This window comes from Trachurus trachurus, assembly GCF_905171665.1.
Source record: "Trachurus trachurus genome assembly, chromosome: 6".
Classification (NCBI taxonomy): domain Eukaryota; kingdom Metazoa; phylum Chordata; class Actinopteri; order Carangiformes; family Carangidae; genus Trachurus; species Trachurus trachurus.
Genome location: NC_139897.1, coordinates 34,180,815 through 34,201,411, shown reverse-complemented (window position 1 = coordinate 34,201,411; position 20,597 = coordinate 34,180,815). Strand labels below are relative to the sequence as shown.

Genomic DNA, 20,597 nt, shown 5'->3' with positions numbered 1-20,597 from the left:
TCCTCTATAGCGTAGCTCTGAGCAGCTCACGGCTCTGCTCCGCCGTTCTAAAAACAGCTTGCACCGACAATTAAAGGTAACAAACCTACTGCTATGACTATAGGGATTATGGCAATGGGCCAATTTGCCAAAATGTTGAACTATCCCTTTAAAGATGGATTCAAGTGTCTCCTGTAGTTTTCTCCCTGTGATTTCCTGGGATTCCCGAGAGGACGGTGGTTGTTTAGTCCCAGGAAGTGTACAGAGCTGAACTGTGTGAGTGTGAGCGTCGCTAGTAGAGTCGTCACCGTCCGTGTCCTGCTGTGTCTCTGTCTCCTCAGTCTCTCGTCCCTCTGGACCCGTCCCGGCTGTTCGGCTGGCAGGTGGCCAACGCCCTCAACGCCACAGGTGAGCTCCGGCTGTCTCCGCCTCCACTGATGATCCAGTTCAATCCAACTTTATTTGTTGAGCACTTTAAACCAGTGGTTCTCAAACTGTTTTACATCAAGGACCCTAAATTGATACAACTTTGACCACGGACCCACGTTGGGCAAAATTTTGATGCAAACACCAGAAATAGACAAATATTTGTGTATATAAATATGAATAAATAAATACAGTATGAACATATATGAATTTGTTTGTTTTTAGACTGAAGAATGTTACTTTTTTAGGCAATGTATACGTTCAAATTAGGGCCAATGGCGTGAATTTTTGTTAATATTGTAGAGACATTTCTGGTAAAAACTGGTACAATTTCTTCAAAAATGTTTAAACATTTCTAGAAAAAAAGTGGTAAAAATTCTCAAAAAAAAGTTGTAAGATTTCTTCTTTTTTTTTAAGTAAAAGAATTTCTAGAAAGAAGTGGTAAAATTTCTCAAAAAATTCCTATTCTAGGAAAAAATGGTAAAACTTTCTATTAACTCATTGAGTGCCGCGCTCCTTTCCAAAGTTTTAGTCAAGTGTACCGGCAATTTAGACCATTTTTGACTTTTTATTTTAGAGCCATAGTGTATTCTATATTATTGCCACCAACACATACTGTAGCTCAATTTAAAGGTTTAACTTTATGCTTCAAGTGGCCACAAACCGTTTGTTTCTACGTGCCTCCGTTCCTGAGAAAAGTCAAGCTAAACATGGCTGGGTTTCACCAAAATCCCTCCTTTTTTTCTAGAAAAGGAGATAGAGCGTCTTTTATGAAAGGTGCGCTGTTTGTGTCTGTCGCTCTTCTGACACTCGCATTTCTGGATCAAAGGGCTCGTGTAAGATAAATATATACAACAATTGTTGTTCTATTCACAAAACCACCATCGGGGGCGGGGGCGCCACTAAACAACAATAACACAGACACACCGTGCCGTGTCACAGCTTCTCCCCGCGGAGCGTGAGGGTCAGTCGGCCACCGCGGCTCGGGAAGACCGGTCCCGCCGGTGGTCGCGGTCCTTCTGTGGTACGGGTCGGTGGTGCCGGTCTGCTTTGACCCAGAGACCATCAGATTTTACCGCGGGAGGACTTTGGGGAGGACACGGTGTTGCTCCAGATGAAGACCGGGCGGACTGTCGGCTGAGAGCTTCCTGTTTCTGCTCTGAGCTGCTGGAGCAGCTGGAGCAGCAGCGCAGGTGAGGGCGGAGCAGCAGCGGAGCAGCTGCGCTGCATCTGCATGCAGAACTCCGTTTGCAGAAGCCGAGTTATGATAAAAACTTCCAGATCATGAGCTGTCATGTGACTTTGATCGTCATCTATTTCAGTTCTCCTCGTCGTAGAGTCCCCAAATTTACATATAATGTGTATTAAAGTGTCTATTTTCATAATTTAAAAAAAAAGCAAAAAACGAAAAATTCCGTTTTTGGCACTCAACGCATGGGAACGAAAAACGAGAAATTCCGTGGTTGGCACTCAATGAGTTAAAAAGGGGTAAAATTTTCTAAAAAACAGTGGTGAAGTTTTTATATAAAAAAGTGGTAAACTTTTTATATAAAAAAAGTGGTAACATTTTCAAATAAAATGTGGTAAAATTTTCTAAAAATAGTGGTAACATTTTCCAAAAAAAAGTGCTAAAAGTTTTAAAATAAAAAAGTGGTATAATTGTCTAAAAAATATATATAAATATAATATAATATAAAATAGTGGTAACATTTTTTTTTAAAAGTGCTAAAAGTGGTAAAATTTACTAAAAATAGTGGTTAAAAAAAAAGTGGTAAAATTTTCAAAAAAATTGAAAACGTGGTAAAAAAAAGAACAAAGTTGGGGACCCCCTTGAACCCTCTCAAGGACCCCTGGGGGTCCCCGGACCCTATGTTGAGAACCATATCCACAGTGGACCAAATGCTGTACAGAATAAATAAATTAAAGCATAACTCTTTACATAAGGAATAAAATGACATATAAGAACAATTAAAATATATTAAAATGTGGGTAAAGTTAGCAGCCGTACTATAGAAACAATAAAATAAGATAAAAACTAAAATAAGATGAGATGCTGACGACGAGGGCGTGTGTTTGTGTTTGTCCGCAGAGTCGTGGGAGCCGCCTCACTTCTCCAGCCCTCACCTGATTGGCCGCTTCGCTCTGGTGGAGAAGCTGGACTTCCTGTTTTACCTGCGCCACGGCCGCCCGTCCTTCGCCTTCGCCACGTTTCTGCTGCAACAGCTGAGCAGCGGCGGCGACGTGCAGCTGCTGTGAGTCACAACGACACCGCCTTACTTTTACTTAAAGAGACAACGAGGAGTTTCTATTTGGTTCTAAAAAAGTCTCATATTAATGTGGATGAATCTACGTTACCACTTGTTAATGGTCCATTTTAGATAAATCTATGGTTTTGTCTCTATGGTTATTTTGTTATTATTAGTGGTGGTGGAAATGCTGGGCGAGCCGACCAGCGTTTCTTTACTTTCGGTTTCGTGGCGAGTCATGAGAATAACGCCGCCGAATCTCCGTTTATGGTGGGAACTACGACGGTATGTGATCGTCTTCCAACCTCTGACTTTAATTCTTGATGAATGAAAACATGAGTCTGTCTTGCGCTGGTCAAAGAATTTCACGGTGAGCGCAGAGGCTCATGGGAAATGTAGTAGGAAACACTTCGCTTTTCCAAAACTCCTCGTTTATCGAAAAGGGGCCCATTAACAAGTGGTAACGTAGATTCATCCACATTAATATGAGACTTTTTTATAACCAAATACAAACTCCTCGTTCACTGCGAAAACTCAAAATCTTTCCAAGAATATTTGTCTTATTTCTTGTCAAAATGTCTCATTTCTAGTCAAAACTAATCTCTTTCCACTTTAAATAAGACTCATCACCTAAAAATTAACTTGTTTTTAGATCATTTTCACTTGTTTCAAACTAATTTTCACTTGAAATAAGTAGAAAAATCTGCCAGTGAAAGCAGGTTTTTTGTGTTCGTAATAAGAAAGAAAAACTTGCTCCACTATCAGATTTTTCTACTTATTTCAAGTGAAAATCTGCTTGAAAGAAGTAAAAAGTGTCTAAAAACAAGCTGCTTTTTAATGTGATGAGTCTTATTTTAAGTAGAATGAGATTTGTTTTGACTAGAAATAAGACAAATATTCTTGGTAAGATTTTGAGTTTTTGCAGTGTTGTCCCTTTAATGTACTTTTGGACACTTAAGTACCTTAAAAAGCAACTAAAGTGCTTTTTTACTTTTACTTGAGTAACATGTCGACTGAGCTGAGCTACTTTTACTTGTAAATTTTGACCAGTAGTATTTGTACTGTACTCTTACTCAAGTACTGGGGTTGAGTACTCTGTGTGTGTGTGTGTGTGTGTGTGTGTGTGTGTGTGTGTGTGTGTGTGTGTCAGCGTGCAGCGGGCCCTGCAGCAGATCTCCAGACTGGCTCTGCAGCTCTTCAACGTGGCGTCGGTGGCGTCGGCCGCCGTGTGTCTGTGTGAGCTGCTGGGAGCGAGTAGCCTGAGGCTGAGGGTCGATCTCCGAGCCCTGAACCTCATACACACACACACCGCCGCTACACAACCACTACACACTCTGGGTAAACAACACACACACACACACCGCTGCTACACAACCACTACACACTCTGGGTAAACTACACACACACACTGCCGCTACACAACCACTACACACTCTGGGTAAACTACACACACTGCAAAAACTCAAAATCTTTCCAATAATATTTGTCTTCTTTCTTGTCAAAAGTCTCATTTCAAGTCAAAACTAAACTCTTTCTACTTAAAACAAGACTCATCACCTAAAAATGAACTTGTTTTTAGATCACACACTAAAAAAACTTGGGTTATCTCTGTAACCCAATTTCTGAGTTATTGGTGTTGAGTTAAATTTTTGGGTTGTTCTTCCAGAGTTTAACCCATTTTCAGGGTTATAGGGCTATGAATTTAACCCAATTCCTGGGTTGTGCAAGTAATTGGGTTATTTTTCAGTGAGTAACCCATTTGTTGGGTTGGGTTGGGTAATTCTGTGACTTAACCGGCCGGTTCATTTGAAAAATGCTGTCCGCGCACTACAACATTGGGTTATTTTTAACCCAACTATTGGGTCGAGCAAGTGCTTTATACACGACCCAATAGTTGGATTAAAATAACATCATAATTATAATTTAAAAAAAAATAATAATTTTTCTACTTATTTCAAGTGAAAATCAGCTTGAAAGAAGTAAAAATGATCTAAAAACAAGCTGCTTTTTGTGTATAACTATGTATATGTATAAATATATATACACACACACACACACACACTGCTCTTCATCCTCCTCCTCCTCCTCCTCCTCCTCTCCTCCTCTATGTGTGAGGTCATCCTCTCCACTCTGCTGTGTCTTGTCTCAGTCTCTAAGGCGGTGAAGCTGGCGGAGGCGGAGCCCGGAGCAGCGGAGCAGCTGATTGGCTGCCTGGAGGCGGCGGTGACCGACAGTCTGGAGCAGAGAGGCATCGGCAGGTAGCTCCGCCCCCCTCGCCGCTCACACCGATGATGTCATAGAACTCCACTTCCTGTTGCTGCACAACAAGATTCAGCTGCAGCGTCACTACCCGACTTGTGACAAAACGGCCGCCATCTTGGACAGCTGCCTACGGCAACTCCACTTGGACAAACTTCAGTTGGGGCGCTGCCCGAAGTCTGCTTAAAGTTCTGTACATTTAAAATACGGTGCTGTGAAAATTATTTAAAAAAAACAAAAAAAACACGGACGTCCGTCGTAAGACAGCCGCAGCAGACTCGTTTATTCAGTGAGTGTAGTGGTTAGTTGTGATTGTTTGTGGTTGTCATGGTGATGAGGAGAGAAAAGAGGAGAGTAAACACTAAAAGTCGCCTCTGTTCCTGTTTTATGACCACCGCAACCAACCCTCAATTTACATCACTAATAAAGTCTTCTTTTTTTTTTTAAATAAAAAGATAAACCGTCTCTGGCGACCACACAGGGCAGTGAAGTCAATTCAACTAAGTTTGTCCAAGTGGAGTTGCCGTACGTAGCTGACACAAATCGGGTAGCGACATGCACAACAAGATTCATGTGTTTCCTCCTCTTCTTCCTTTTCCTCCTCCTCCTCCTCCTCCTCCTCCTCTCCTCCTCCTCCTCCTCTCCTCCTCCTCCTCCTCCTCTCCTCTCCTCCTCCTCCTCCTCCTCCTCCCCCCCCCCCCCCTCCTCCCTCCTCCTCCTCTCCTCCTCCTCCTCCTCCTCCTCCTCCTCCTCCTCCTCTTCCATCTCTCTCCTCCTCCTCCTCCTCCTCCTCTCCTCTCCTCCTCCTCTCCTCCTCCTCCTCCTCTCCTCCTCCTCCTCCTCCTCTCCTCTCCTCCTCCTCCTCCTCCTCCTCCCCCCCCCCCCCCCCCCCCCTCCTCCCTCCTCCTCCTCTCCTCCTTCTCCTCCTCCTCCTCCTCCCTCCTTCTCCTCCCCCCCTCCAGGTCGTCCTACCAGGCGTCTCATGATTGGTCGTTACCGGTCCAGTTCTGTCAGCTTCACTCTCTGAGGCTCAGCTCCGTGTTTCCCGCCCACTGCGCCGCCGACGGACAGTTCATCCACTTCCTGTTGTTCGTCCAACTGCACAACTTCCCGCCGCAGCAGGTGAACACACACACACACACACACACACACACACACACACACACACACACACACACACACACACACACACACACACACACACACACACACACACACACACACACACACACACACACACAAAGTCTGTGCTTGGGGAGCTGTAGCCTACCTTGAATGGAAATGTGAGAGCCGACAGTTGCATGACGCCCCTGCACCTCTACATCCTCAGACTAGAGCGCTGGAAAAGAGAGTAAGGACAGCATCGGTCCAATGGCAGCGCCTCCTGGTGGAGGAATATGGGTTTTGCAAAAGAACTGACATCTCTGCATTGTTGGTGAATGAGCAGTGTGGTGTTTTCAATAATTTAAGGACATTTATAGATCACCCACGTTAAAAGCATCATTGAGGATCCTTTACAGATAAATATGAACACATAGGAGAGTAAAAAAAACAACAACAAAAAAACAGTTGTCTACATTAATGTTTCAATCTACATTTTGTAATAAACAAGTTATAAGTATAATCTGATATGACCAAGACACCTAAAAACAAAAACACGGCCGTTTTCATCAATTTAGCAGCAAGTGGGCAACACACATACATTGAAGTGAATGGGTTTTCTGGGCTTCACTTTTGCAATACCCATATCCTGCCACTAGGGGCGCAAAACCCTTAAACCCTTAAATCCTTAAACCCTTAAACCCTTAAACCCTTAAACCATTAAACCCTTACCACGGGAGTCAATGGTGGTGTCCTTACTCTCTTTCCACTCTCCATACAAATGAACGGGACTCCAAGTTTTATTTCGTGATCCGTTTGAATTGCGCCATGAGAAAAAAATCTGACCTCTACCTGTTTAAAACATCACGTTTCATGAAGAGAAATCAGCAGTTTGTTGTAAAACTACTGTGGAATAAAATTCAGAAGAGTCCGTAACCAGAAACCAGAGAGACTCAAGGTGGCGTAGGTGACGTCACCACATGGCGTCCTTTCCCGTGTCAGTTGGTGACGTATTTTTTGTGGGACACCACATCTGTAGTCCGCAGAGCGTCTTCACACTAAATACATTGTTGCCGTTTTACGATGAACTGCAGATTTTTCTGGATGAAACGTGATGTTTTAAACAGGTAGAGGACAGAGTTTTTTCTCATGCCGCAATTCAATCGGATCACGAAATAAAACTTTCAGTCCCGTTCACTTGCATGGAGACTTTTTCAGAGTTGAGTTCCCATGGCGACGTTACTTCCTGCTTCCGCTTCGGCCTCTCTATTACCGACTGACAGATGATGCGTGACCATATTTGGTTCTTCCTCCAGGTGAGGTCGCTGGCGGCTCAGTTTGGCCCCGCCCTCCAGGCTCACCTGAGTCTGGCCTTCCAGGACCTGCAGGTGTTGAGTCAGAGGAGGAGGCGCGGCCCCGAGGAGGAGGAGGAGGAGCAGGAGGAGGAGGAGGAGCAGCAGGAGGAGGTGGCCCCCCCCCCGGGCTCGGCCGCGGCCCCCGGGGGCCCCGAGCTGTTCCAGCTGCTGCTGAGGAGCCAGGAGGAGGCGCGGCCCTGCAGCTTCCTGCTGCAGGAGGCGCAGCTGCAGCGCTGCCCCACGCTGGCCGTGCTCGCCGCCTGTCACCAGGTGATGATGTCATCATGTTGACTTTCACTCCTCCTCTTCTTCCTCCTCCTCTTTTTCATTCAACCTCTACCTCCTCTTCTTCCTCCTCCTCTTGCTCCTCCTCTTCCTCTTTTTCATTCCTCATCTTCCTCTTTTTTGTCTTCTTTTCCTCCTCCTGCTCTTCCTCCTCTTCTTCTTCTTCCTCTTTCTCCTACTCTTCCTCTTTTTCTTCCTCTTTCTCCTCCCGCTCCTCTTCTTCTTCCTCTTCCTCTTTTTCTTCCCCTTCTTCCTCTTCTCCTTCCTCTTCTTCATTCCTCTTCTTCCTCCTCTTGCTACTCATCCTCCTTTTCTTCCTCCTCTTCCCTTTCTTCCACCTCCTCTTCTTCTTCTCCTCCTCTTGCTCCTCTTCCTCTTCCCTCTCCTCCTCATCTTCCCCCTCCTCCTACTCTTCCTCTTTTTCTTCCTCTTCTTCCACCTCCTCCTCTTCTTCTCCCTCCTCTTCCTCTTTTTCTTCCCCCTCTTCTCCTTCCTCTTCCTCCTCCTCTTCTTCTTCTTCTTCCTCCTCCTCCTCCTCTTCTTCCTTCTCCTCATCATCTTCCCCCTCCTCCTCCTCTTTCTCCTCCTCTTCCTCCTCCTCCTCCTCCTTCCTCCTCTTCCTCCCCCCCCCCTCTCCACCTCCTCCTCTTCTTCTCCCTCCTCCTCTTCTTCCTCCTCCTTTTCTTCCTCCTCCTCCTCCTCCTTTTCTTCCTCCTCCCCCTTCTCCACTTCCTCCTCCTCTTCCTCCCCCCCCCCCCCCCCCCCCTCCTGATCTGATTGGCTGGTTGTGATTGGCTCCTCCTCCTCCTCCTGATCTGATTGGCTGGTTGTGATTGCCAGGGGGCGGGGCTTGTGTCCTGCCTGTGCGTGTGGGTGTTGACGTCGGTCGATGATGTCACGGCGAGCGCGGCCGCCTCCCACCTGGCCGACGCCCCCGAGCACCACGAGTGGACGCTGCACGACCTGTCAATCATCTGGAGGACGCTGCTGGGGCGGGGCCGCGTCCGGCCGCTGCTACGGGGCTTCCAGCTCTTCCAGAGGGTAAGAACACCCCGTCGTCATTAAAGGGACAGTTCAACATTTTAGTCAGATCCTCCTCTCACCATAACCCCTATAGTCACAGCAGTAGGTTCATCACCTTTTATTATCGGTGCATAGGGTTGAAAAGGGGTGGAAAATTTCCAGTAAATTTCCAGAAACTTTCCATGTGAAGTTAAACTGGGGAATTTTTTGAAATATTCCAAATTGGAAACTTTCCACCCTCCGTTCCTCCACTACACAAGTTGAGTAAAATATCACCCCCCCCCCAAGTTTCATTCATTCATTTTCTATACCGCTTATCCTGCACTAGGGTCACGGGTGAGCTGGAGCCTATCTCAGCTGACTTTATTCCCATTTATTCCCATATATTCCTGTTAATTCCCATATATTCCCGTTAATTCCCACGGAAAGTGTCCAATTTTGAACATTTCCAGAATTTTGCAACCCTATCAGTGCATGTTGTTTTGAGATCGGCGGGGCGTGAGACATGAGCTGCTCAGTGAAACTCAAACTCAAACTCATCAAATACACAATCCAACAACTCCACAACGCTCTGGTGGACAAGCTGCACATTCACCACGCTATGAGATAATAACACAACGTTACCACACAGAGTTGTTGTAGAGGGAAATTCATGCAAAACCACTGATGCGCGTTGCCTTCAGGGACAGTTTTTCATCAAGCAGTCTTTGTATTTCCCTCCAAAACAACTCTGTCTGGTAACATTAATCATGTAACATTACTCCCCCCCCCCCCCCCCCCCCGGTGTCTCAGGACTGCCCCCTGGTGTTGCTGCTCCAGATGTTCGAGCTCTGCTGCGACCACAGGAACTTCACCGAGGCCAAGTCCCGACTGTTGGACTTCCAGAGGACGCTCATCACCGTGAGTCATGTCCCCGCATCCGTCACCATGGAGACGCGTGTCCCTCAGGCTGGCCTCAGACCTAGCTTAGCACTAGCAAAGTAAAGAAAGAAAAAAGAAAGAAAGAAATGTAAAGAAAGAAGGGGAAAGAAAGAAAAGTAAAGAAAGAAAAAAGAAGGAACGGAAAGCAAAGAAAGATTATAGCTGCTGCGCAGCGATGGGTCGGGTGCGGGCTACTTTTGGGCAAATTTAGGCAATTCTGAGCAACAAACAGGAGAATAGGAAGACAAGACAGTTGACCTTATAATGTTCAATTAGCATCAGTTGAGGATTGAACCCACAATCTCGGGATCCTAAGACCGTTGTCTATTGCACTGAGCTAATTGACAAGTGGCAGTTCAATAGTGGCTTCACAAATTGAGTAAGCCATTCACTGTCGTGTAGGCAGATTTGAAACCACAGTGAAAAGAAAAATCAGTTTTTGAGGTAAAATAATGATATGTATTTGTCAAACATCTACTGTGACTCTAAGATGTTAGGAGCCTCGCGCATGGAACAGTCCAAGCTATTTGGATTTTTAAATTTAGAGGCTTGCTGTGATGCCACCATTAGGACAATTGTCTTGTGTTTCTGTTGAGGACAACTGACATTTTGATCTGTCATCATCATCATCATCATCATCACCCTTGCTGGGTCTCGAACTCACAGCCTCTGACACCAAGAACCAGCTCTTAACCCGCTGAGCTAATTGGCTGGTAGTGAGACCTGCTGTGTAGCTTCATTTATCCACTCAGGTGAGCCAGTGCCCGGGCAGCTGTTGTGATGAAATGGTCAAAATGTCAGAAATTCAGTCATCTAAACAAAAATCTGATAATACATAAATTGCATCTTGACAGCATGGAAATGTTGGTGATTTGTTTTTAATGATAAGTGTTTTGCTTCATAAGAGAAAATCTGATGTTTATAAATTCCACTCTCACATTGGCTGCAGTTGGTCCCATGAGAGCAGAATTCAAAATGTTCTCAAAAATTCAGTTTTTGAGATACAATTCTGATATTTGCTAAACTTCATCAACCATGACTCCAGAATATTGTCATTTTTTTTCAGGAAGATTGAAAATGTATTTATCAAGAATTTGATGGTATATGTTTACAGTAGTGTTTACAGTCAAACGTTTTCATGCACTGTAGGCTCAATTTTTGCTTAATCAAAAATCCGAGAAACAAGTTTTGTGGAGGACGGTCTGGAGATGCTCTGTAGCAAGTTTGGTGTCAATTGAGCAAAAATTGTGGGAGGAGATACATTTTATAAGTTTTACAGTTATTGAAAAAAACAGAGTGATGGACTTCATAATTTGTAATAAGTTTAAGTGGACAAAAGTTTCAGCAGTATTGAGGCAACATTGTGGTGAAGTTTCAACACTGTAGCATCTACCGTTGGTTTGGTAGGAATTTTTAAAATTTTTAAATTTAAACGCTTATTGTGCCCCCCCTAGGAGGGGGGGGCACATGTCCTTGGAGTTGAGTGAATCTGGCATGGGTTTGGATGTTTCTGTGAAGTTTGGTGAGTTTTCGCCCATGGGAAGTATGACTTCCTTGGAAGAAGAAGAAGAAAGAAAGAAAGAAGAAGAAGAAGAATTCCTCGGAATACAATAGGTTCCCGGCAGCTTAGCTGCCCGGACCCTAAAAAAAAGGAAAGAAAGAAAGAAAGAAAAGCAAAGAAAGAAAGAAAAGTAAAGAGAGAAAAGAAAGAAAAGTAAAGAAAGAAAAGTAAAGATAGACAGAAAGAAAGAAAAGTAAAAAGAAAGAAAAGTAAAGAAAGAAAGAAAAGTAAAGAAAGAGAGACAGAAAAGTAAAGAAAGAAAAAGATAGAAAGAAAGAAAGTAAAGAAAGAAAGAAAAGTAGAGAAAGAAAGAAAAATGAAGGATGTAAAGAAAGAAAAGGAAAAAAAAGGAAAAATGAAAGAAAAGTAAAGAAAAAAGAAAAGCAAAGAAAGAAAAAGGAAAGACAGAAAGAAAAGTAAAGAGAAAAAAGAAAGAAAGGGAAGAGAGACAGAAAAGTAAAGAAAGAAAAAAAGAAAAGTTAAGAAAGAAAGACAGAAAGAAAAGCAAAGAAAGAGAAAATGAAAAAAGTAAAGACAGAAAAGTAAAGAAAGAACGGAAAAAGCTGCTGACACTTGTCCTCTGTCCTGTGCAGCTGAGGGCTGGGGGCCCGTCCCCCCCCGGCGCCCCCCCCGGGTGTCCGCCCCTGCAGTGGGTGGAGAGCCAGGCGTCGGTGGTGCTCCTCACGCTGCTGCAGCGCTGCTCCTCCCAGTTCCACCTGCACCGGCTGCTGCTGCTGCTCGCCGACGTCCAGCTGCTCAAGTCCAACGGTGAGTTCAGAGTGCCCGTCGTCATGGAAACCAGGCTTATTATGGTTCACCGAAACCCGAAACTAGCAGTGAAAAAATAATTTGGTAAACGGAAATAAAAATAAAACTAGACCCTCTCTCAGGTCTCAGTGCTAAACTCAGGTAAAGTAACGTGTAGTCAGATAACATCAGCTTGTGGGAACATTGTGGGATGGATGCAACTAAAAGGGAACAAGTTCAGAGTTCAACATCAAAACTACAACTAAGGCAAAGACTAAATAAAAACTAAGACTAAGAATAAATAAAAACTAAGACTAAATAAAAACTAAATAAAACCTAAAACTAAGACTAAATAAAACCTAAAACTAAGACTAAATAAAAACTAGTCAATTCCTCTAAAATAAAAACTAAACTGAAACTGATTCATCATTTGTTAAACTCTAATGAACCTAATGAAACTAATGAACATTTAAAAACTACCAACCTTGATGGAAACAGAGGATGATGAAGAAGTGGTAAACTGTTTACTTGTGTGTGTGCAGGTCCAGACTTCAGGAAGCTCAGTCAGCTCAGCCAGCTGCTCCAGGGGTCAGAGGTCGTCCTGTCTCCTCGGCTGCTGCAGTGCAGTTCTCCCTCCGTCCAGCAGGAGGAGTTCCAGGCGGCGGTGGACGCTCTGCAGGCCGCGGGCCGATACACTCAGGCCAGACAGGTGGCGCTGCTGGCCGGGCTGCCGGCCCACCGCCTGCTGCTCAGCCAGGTCCCACAACCACACACAACACCACGTCTCCTATTTAATATTTAATACCAGTGAAAGTTATCAATGAAATGTTGTATCGATAAGACCTAGCTTAGCACTAGTAAAGTGAAGAAAGGAATGTAAAGAAAGAAAAGAAAGAAAGAAAAGTAGAGAAAGAAAGAAAAGTAAAGAAAGAAAGAAAAAAGAAAGAACTAAAGAAAAGTAAAGAAATAAGTGAGAAAGAAAGAAAAGTAAAGAAAGAAAGAAAGACAGAAAAGTAAAGAAAGAAAGAAAAGTAAAGAAAGAAAGAAAAGTAAAGAAAGAAAGAAAAGTGAAGAAAGAAAAGTAGAGAAAGAAAAGTAAAGAAAGAAAAAAGAAAGCAAGAAAGAAAGAAAGAAAGAAAAGAAAGAAAGACAGAAAAGTAAAGAAAGTAAAAAAGAAAGAAAGAAAAGTAAAGACAGAGAGACAGAAAAATAAAGAAAGAAAAGTAAAGAAAGGAAAAAGAAAGTAAAAAAAAGAAAATTGAAAGAACGAAAGAAAAGTAAAGAAAGAAAGACAGAAAAGTAAATAAAGTAAAAAACAAAGAAAGAAAAGTGAAGAAATAAAGAAGAGTAAAGAAAATAAGCAAAGAAAGAAAAGTAAAGACAGAGACAGAAAAATAAAGAAAGAAAAGTAAAGAAAGAAAGAAAAGAGAAATAAAAGTAAAGGAAAAAAGAAAGAAAAGTAATGAAAGAAAGAAAAGTAAAGTCCTCAAAGTTGCCTTTTGCTACTTACTGTAACAGTCCATTCATACTCGCCGGATGCAGAGTGATGATCTGGATTTCATCTTTCAGTTTTATCATTTGTCACAAGTGCAGAACATTTTAGAAAACTTTATTTATTAACAACCATGGTGTGTCTCAAATCGCACACTTTTCTTAGTGCACTGCCTTACAGTACACTGTAAGGCATGAGTGTTTTTAAAAGACATTCACGCCGGTGTCAGCTCCGTCGCTGCTCAAAGCAACCGCTGCCGTTTGAAAAGTAGTGACGTGCTTCCGTTACGTCACTAAGATGGCGGCCGTTAAGTGTGGAAAGTGTCCATCGATTCTGGCCGTTTGAGTGCGCCAATTGAGTGCACATAGCGCAGTACATTTTCGCACACTGCTCAGTGTGAACGCACTTATGCACTCAAAATATTAAGTGTAAGTGCAGAAGTGCACGATTTGGGCCACACCACTGGTCTGATGTGTTGACGATGCTGCTTCACCTCCTTGTTCCTCCTGCAGCTCCTCCAGGAGGTGAACTCCCAGAGGTCCAAGCCCCAGTGGAGGAGGCTGGAGACCCGCGTCGGCTTCTGGAGGAGGAGTCAGGAGCAGCTGAAGGCCGACGGCACCGATCCCGAGTCGGTCTCCAGCTTCTTCCTGTCTCAGGCCGAGGCCGGAGCGTCGGGAGCGGCGGGAGCGTCGGGAGCGTCGGGAGCGTCGGCCTCGGAGCTGCTGGACGTCTCGGAGCGCTGCGTGCTGCTGAGCCTCGCCGGCCACTGGCTGTCGCTGCTCCGCCCGGCTGCTCCGCTGGACCGGCTGGAGAGTCTGGAGAAGAAGCTGTGGCTCGGCCGGGTCCGACGACACGTCCTCACCGTCGCCATGGAGACGGAGAGCATCTTCAAACTGCCGCCGTCGGCCGTCGTCGCGCCGCCGGAGATGAACTCGTACGAGTCGCTGATGAAGGAGTTCTCCTTCTCCAACATCTCAGTGCTGAACTCAGAGGCGTGTCTGAGTCTGGACGGGCTGAAGCCGCCGCCTGAGGCTCCGCCCACTCTGCCTCAGGCCCCGCCCACTCCTCCTGAGGCCCCGCCCACTTTGCCCGAGGCTCCGCCCACTCCTCCGGAGGCCACGCCCACTCCTCCCGGTCTGAGTGCGGAGGAGAGGCGCGTCCTGACCGCTCTGATTGGCCGGCTGCTGGACGACGGCGGCGTCCACGAAGCCGCTCGTGTCTGCCGGTACTTCGGGCTCCATCACGCCGACCTGTGGGTGGCGCTGCGCTGCCGAGGCCTCGCCGCCGGTCACCTGAGCCCCGAATCACCACGGCAACAGGAGGAGGAAGAGGAGGAGGAGGAGGAGGAGACAAACGCTCCACCACAGAAGAAGACGATGAGCAGCTGTAAGCTCCGCCCCCTTTACAACTAACACCAACTAGAGTCAAATATCACCAGAGCAGAGTTGTGAGTTCAGGTTGAAAGTTGTTAGACGGAGAAAATATCAGAACAGAAGCTCAAGTTTCACTGATGAGGAGAAAAAGTTATTTTCTCTTAAAATTGAACATTTTTTAATCTTTATTATTTATTTATTTTATTCATAAAATAACTCAACATATCTATAAATAGTTATAAATTAAAGATTATAACTGTAAAACCTATAATAACACATAAAACAATAATATAATAACACATGAAGCAACAGTAGAACATTTTTCTCCTCATAATATTCATTCATAATATAATTTCCTTTTTACTCCTCTGATCTTCTACTTTTCTGCTGGAAACTATTAGGAGGAGAAAATATCAGAACAGAAGCTCAAGTTTCACTGATGAGGAGAAAAAAGTTATTTTCTTTTATAATTTATTATAATAAACTAAATAACATTTTTTAAATCTTTATTATTTATTCATTTTATTTATAAAAGGACCAAGTTCAGTATAAAACATAAGCAGAGTTAGTTTAGAGCTAATACTCCTTTGTTAGGTCACATGTAAAACACAACATGGTTATACATTAAAGATTATAACTGTAAAACCTGAAATAACATATAAAACAATAATATAATAACACATGAAGCAACATTAGAACATTTTTCTCCTCATATTGATATTCATTCATAATATAATTTCCTTCTTCTTTTCTGCTGGAAACCAAACAAACGTTAGTGTTTCTCTTCTTTAAGTGTTTTGTTGTTGTTGTAGCTACTTTATTTAAATACTTTATTACTTTAAGTAACTTTTATCAGTGTGAAGGAAAAAGTTAAAAAAGTCTCAGCATCAAAACAACTCAAGACTTTATCTGTTCATATGTTGAACGTGTGATTATAGTATACATCACTAAATCTCAGTAGAAGTAAAACAAAAAGTACTTGACTACTGGAGTAAAAGTACTCAGTTACTTTCCTCTGGAGGATCAGTTTGACCTTTGACCTGTCTGTGCTGCAGCCGCCTCCTTCAGCAGTCTGTCCTTCGTCATGCTCCCGCCGCCCGACGACGACGACGCCGTCGCCGTGCAGCTGCGGCGGCTGGTGGACCGCTGTCGCCACGGCAACAACTACTGTAAACAGGTGCTGGGCCTGTACCAGCTCTCCAAGGTAGGACCCGTCTGGCCCGTCGCCTCGCCGAGAGCGCTGGGAAAGAGAGTAACGACAGCATCGGTCCAATGGCAGCGCCTCCTGGTGGAGGAATATGGGTACTGCAGAAGAACTGACATCTCTGCATTGTTGGTGAATGAACAAGTGTGGTGTTTTCAATAATTTAAGGACATTTATAGACCGAATCTCCTTGTTGTTTACATTCTACTTCCGGGTAGAAAACCAGCACGTAATTTCAATGAGATCAATAGTAACGAACGAGAGTTTAGCTATATATCATATTTTTCACGCCCTATCACCGTTTAGACAAATCTGAAATGATTGAAGAAACATTACTATTTCTGTGTGTGTGTTTTGTGTTGCTATGTGTTGTATTTATTCAGTTTGGGGGAATCACAGTGTCTAGAAAGCATCAGTGGCTCAGCTGACAGGGACAGCTAACGGTAGCTAAGCTAACGGTAGCTAAGCTAACAGCAGGACGTCAGCTGTTAAAACCCTCCCGTTGTGGGACACGACATGAAACTACTCCAGTTAGCTCAGTCATGTTGGAACTCAGATATCCGCTGGAGAAAATATTTTTTCATGGACCGTTTATTGAGTCACTGAGTTATTAAAGTTAAACAGGTAGCTAACCGTTAGCCCAGCTAATCTCTGATAACCATGACTAATTACAAATATGTGCACCCATAAATAGTAATGTTTGTCCAATCATTGGTTTTATAAACTTTACAAACATCAGATTAGTCTAAACGGTGATATAGTGACATGAAAAATGAGATATATATAGCGAAACTCTCGTCCGTCACTATTGTTCTCATGCTGGTTTTCTACCCGGAAGTAGTTGTAAACAACAAGGAGATTCGTCCTATAGATCACCCACGTTAATAGCATCATTGAGGACCCTTTACAGATAAACATTAACACATAGGCGAGTAAAATAACAACAGTTGATTTGTCAACAGACAGTTGTCTACATGAATGTTTCAATCTACATTTTGTAATAAACAAATTATAAGTATAATTTGATATGACCAAGACACCTAAAAACAAAAACACGGCCGTTTTCATCAATGTACCAGCAAGTGGGCAACACACATACATTAGAGTGAATGGGTTTTCTGGGCGCTTTTGCAACACCCATATCCTGCCACTTGGGGGCGCAAAACCCTTAAACCCTTAAACCCTTACCACGGGAGTCAATGGTGGTGTCGTTACTCTCTTTTCCAGTGCTCTAGTCTCGCCCGTCTCCGGTCTGCGTCCTGTGACTGTCCAGTTGCCACGGTAACCGCTCCTCCCTCCCTCCTCCTCCGCCTCTGTAGGAGCTGCAGACGTCGTTCAGCGAGATCTGCAGGAAGGAGCCGCTCTCGCTGCTGGAGATGCTGCTGACCTCGGATCAGCCCGAGTGCTTCAGGAAGTCTCAGGCCTTCATCAGAGCTCAGGGCCTCCACGCGCACGACGTCGCCGACCTGCTGTCGGCCGCCATCGTCCGGGCGCTGCTCGGCTCCGCCCAGGAGACAGGTGAGAACCGGGAAGGTCGTACAGGACAGGTGAAGCTCAACACATTAGAAAGTCATGGAAAAGTTATGAACAATATCAGAAGCTCAAGTCTTTTCCTCTTAACTACTTCTATATTATTCTACTTCCGTTATTGTTTCATCTATATTAGTAATGGTTCAAAAATGTTTTCAAGCTGTCAGTTTTAAATAAATCTGAGTAGACTTCAGCCATTCAATTTCTTCATACTAATCTTCAACAATTCCAGTAATTTCCAACCATTTCGTACAGCCTCCTTCTTACATGTTTTACTTTTACTCTTCAGAAATTGTTTTATCTTGTCAAGATTTCTTCAGCACTTTCTTCACTTAATTCAGCATTGTTTCAACAATGTATTCAGCTCATTTAGCTTTCAGCATTCACCCGTATTTCCTTCAGGAAATGCATTCTCTGGTTATTTATTTATTCATGTCATTTATAAAAGGACCGGGTTCGATATAAAACATAACCAGAGTTAGTTTAGAGCTCATTTACATCAACACTATTAGGTCACATGTCAAACACAACATAGTTGTTATGAATTATAAGTTATAAGTGCTTTACATCAAAATGACAACAACAAGAACACGACAGACATAGAGACATTAAGACATAGAACAATAAAAAAACAAAACATGTAAAGAAGAGAGAAGTCACAGCATCATTCAGTGTTAAAAATCCGTTCTGAATAAAAACGTTTAATAATAAAGATTTGAATATTCCAAAAGACCAATTTCAAAAAGCTTTTTTAATATGGAAATGTTGGCCTTCTGAAAAGTATGTCCATCTATATGAACTGGACTTGATTTTTCCATGATATTCTGATTGATTGAGATGCACCTGTATTATATTATGAAGGTTTAATGAATGAACGAATGAATAGATGAATGAGTTAATGAATTGAACGTGTGTTGGAGCAGAGAAGCAGGTGTTCAGGCCGAGCGAGGGCCGCGACGCTCTGATCCAACTGGTCAAACTGTGTGACGACCCGAACCTGGTGGGACTGAAGCTGCTGGAGAGCATCAACACCATCCCACTGAGAGAACTGAGCTGCAGTACGACACACACACACACACACACACACACACACACACACACACACACACACACACACACACACACACACACACACACACACACACACACACACACACACACAACAGAGACAACAGTGAAACATTTTTACTCAGTTTACCTTTTGGTGAAATGTTCCTTTAATACGTTTAATTGCTATCTTTAGTAAGAAATGAAATAAGTAAAAAAAAAAAAAAAGACAGTTACAGTAAAAGGTGATTAGGTAATCAGAGAACATAAAAAAGAGAAGAGCCGGGAACACAGTAGCCACACAAATAATCTGAATAAAATAGGTATAAATGCCGATCGATTGGAAAATTTTAATCTGAACAGGCTCATTCAGAAAGAAATTAGGTAACCCTTTGATTTACAGGCCGTTAATGTGATCATGTCAAGAAACAGCCAAGGAATAAGAATTAATTGCGTAGTAATGTCTAGAAATGGCCTAGAAATAACGGTCAATCTTGTAATGTCATGTTTTTCATAAAGGCAAAAGATTACACATGATCTTCATGATTTTAATTTTTCTCCACCAAGTCCTCTGCAGTTGGCCATAATTTCTGGGCTATTTCTAGACATAATGATGCAATTAATTGTTATTTCTTGACATTATCACGTAATTATCCATCCATCCATCCATCCGGGTCATGGGGGCAGCAGTCGGAGCAGGGATCCCCAGACTTCCCTCTCCCCGGACACTTCCTCCAGCTCTTCCGGGGGGACCCCAAGGCATTCTCAGGCCAGCCAAGTGACGTAGTCACTCCAGCGTGTCCTGGGTCTTCCTCGGGGCCTCCTCCCGGTGGGACATGCCCGGAACACCTTCCGGACTACCTCAGTGACTTCAGCTTGGGTGATGAATGAATCAACCTCTGAGTCCTCATCAGGGGTGAAAGTAGTTTTAAATTCTTGCCGGTACTATTACCAAAAGTTATTTTTCTCTGCATTATTATTATTATTACTGATTTTAATTGGGACATTAAACGTTAATGTTGGGTCAGGGGTAGCCAATAAAGGAAATTTTGAAGATCGCTGGCCCCACCATTCTAACCACTGGCCCAGGACAATGTCAGGTATTGATCCCCATAATAAATAAAAAAGAACATATCCTAGCCTGCAAACAGCCTGCGGTCTCGCCATCGATGCTGGAGCTCGATACCAATACTAGTAAATTTCCACGATTCTCGATACTTATACAATACCACGATTTAATTAGAAGAAAAAAACATGTGCTTCTAAATTGGCTACTTTATTTATTTAATAAATAAATAAATAACTGTTTCTCATCAAACTTGTATTTGAGCCCTAGCCTACTGTGGTTTAACAATGAAGTAAAAACAGAGTTAAAATGGTGAATATGCCCCAACACAAACGGAAAGTCATGTAGTCATTACTTTTATCTTCCAGTAGTTCAATGATGCAACTGTTGCTGTCATTCATTCACTTTAGGCTGTTTCCACAGACTGGTGCAAAACTGACTTATTGTTTCATTTTTCAGCTCCGTTTTGTTTTGACACACGTTTGTTTTTTCTCTGCTTCAAACCATCGTGGATGTAGCCTACTATGGTCTAAACGCGCACCACCGCTGTGGTGCACACCGAGCAGCTGGAGCCGCGTTCACATAAACAGACCGCAAGTTCGACTGTAGCCGCACCGAGACCCAGCGCCGCAGCGCGTGCTCTGGCCCGCGTGTCACGTCCGTGTCGGTCCAGACAGGACTCGCCACGAGGCGCTGAGGGCAAAGTTTCACGGTACCGGAAAAAAAGGTTCAGTCTTCAATCAGCAGCAGTGAGCGAGCGGCGCGCGTTCCGCGGTGCACAGTTGCACACTGCAGGTGCTTGCAGGTGGTGCTGACGTCCCAGGGCACAGCGCTGCTGCGCACAGAAAGTAGATCATGTCTCTGTCTTTGATCGGGTTGGGATCTCGTAACACTATGTGTTATAATAATAACCGAGACAATTTCACAGAAATCATTTCAAACCACAGGGAATTCATGTGAAATTAGATTTATAATTTTTTTT

General features: G+C 43.7%; 2 protein-coding genes across 2 annotated transcripts in view; one reads left to right on the top strand and one right to left on the bottom strand.

Annotated features, from left to right (window-relative positions):
- The window catches only part of LOC310987529 (uncharacterized protein), a 300,910-nt gene that overhangs the window by 113,397 nt on the left and 166,916 nt on the right, over positions 1-20,597 (bottom strand). The window lies entirely within an intron of this gene.
- Positions 1-20,597, top strand: part of spg11 (SPG11 vesicle trafficking associated, spatacsin) — a 47,726-nt gene that overhangs the window by 22,716 nt on the left and 4,413 nt on the right. The window contains exons 21-34 of the mRNA XM_083973837.1: positions 321-387; positions 2,495-2,657; positions 3,802-3,989; positions 4,801-4,909; positions 5,873-6,032; positions 7,328-7,636; positions 8,492-8,692; positions 9,467-9,574; positions 11,750-11,924; positions 12,446-12,660; positions 13,908-14,781; positions 15,824-15,972; positions 17,292-17,490; positions 18,426-18,560. Coding sequence (XP_083829963.1) covers positions 321-387; positions 2,495-2,657; positions 3,802-3,989; positions 4,801-4,909; positions 5,873-6,032; positions 7,328-7,636; positions 8,492-8,692; positions 9,467-9,574; positions 11,750-11,924; positions 12,446-12,660; positions 13,908-14,781; positions 15,824-15,972; positions 17,292-17,490; positions 18,426-18,560 — 3,052 coding nt within the window. The remainder of the gene's footprint in view (positions 1-320; positions 388-2,494; positions 2,658-3,801; positions 3,990-4,800; positions 4,910-5,872; positions 6,033-7,327; positions 7,637-8,491; positions 8,693-9,466; positions 9,575-11,749; positions 11,925-12,445; positions 12,661-13,907; positions 14,782-15,823; positions 15,973-17,291; positions 17,491-18,425; positions 18,561-20,597) is intronic.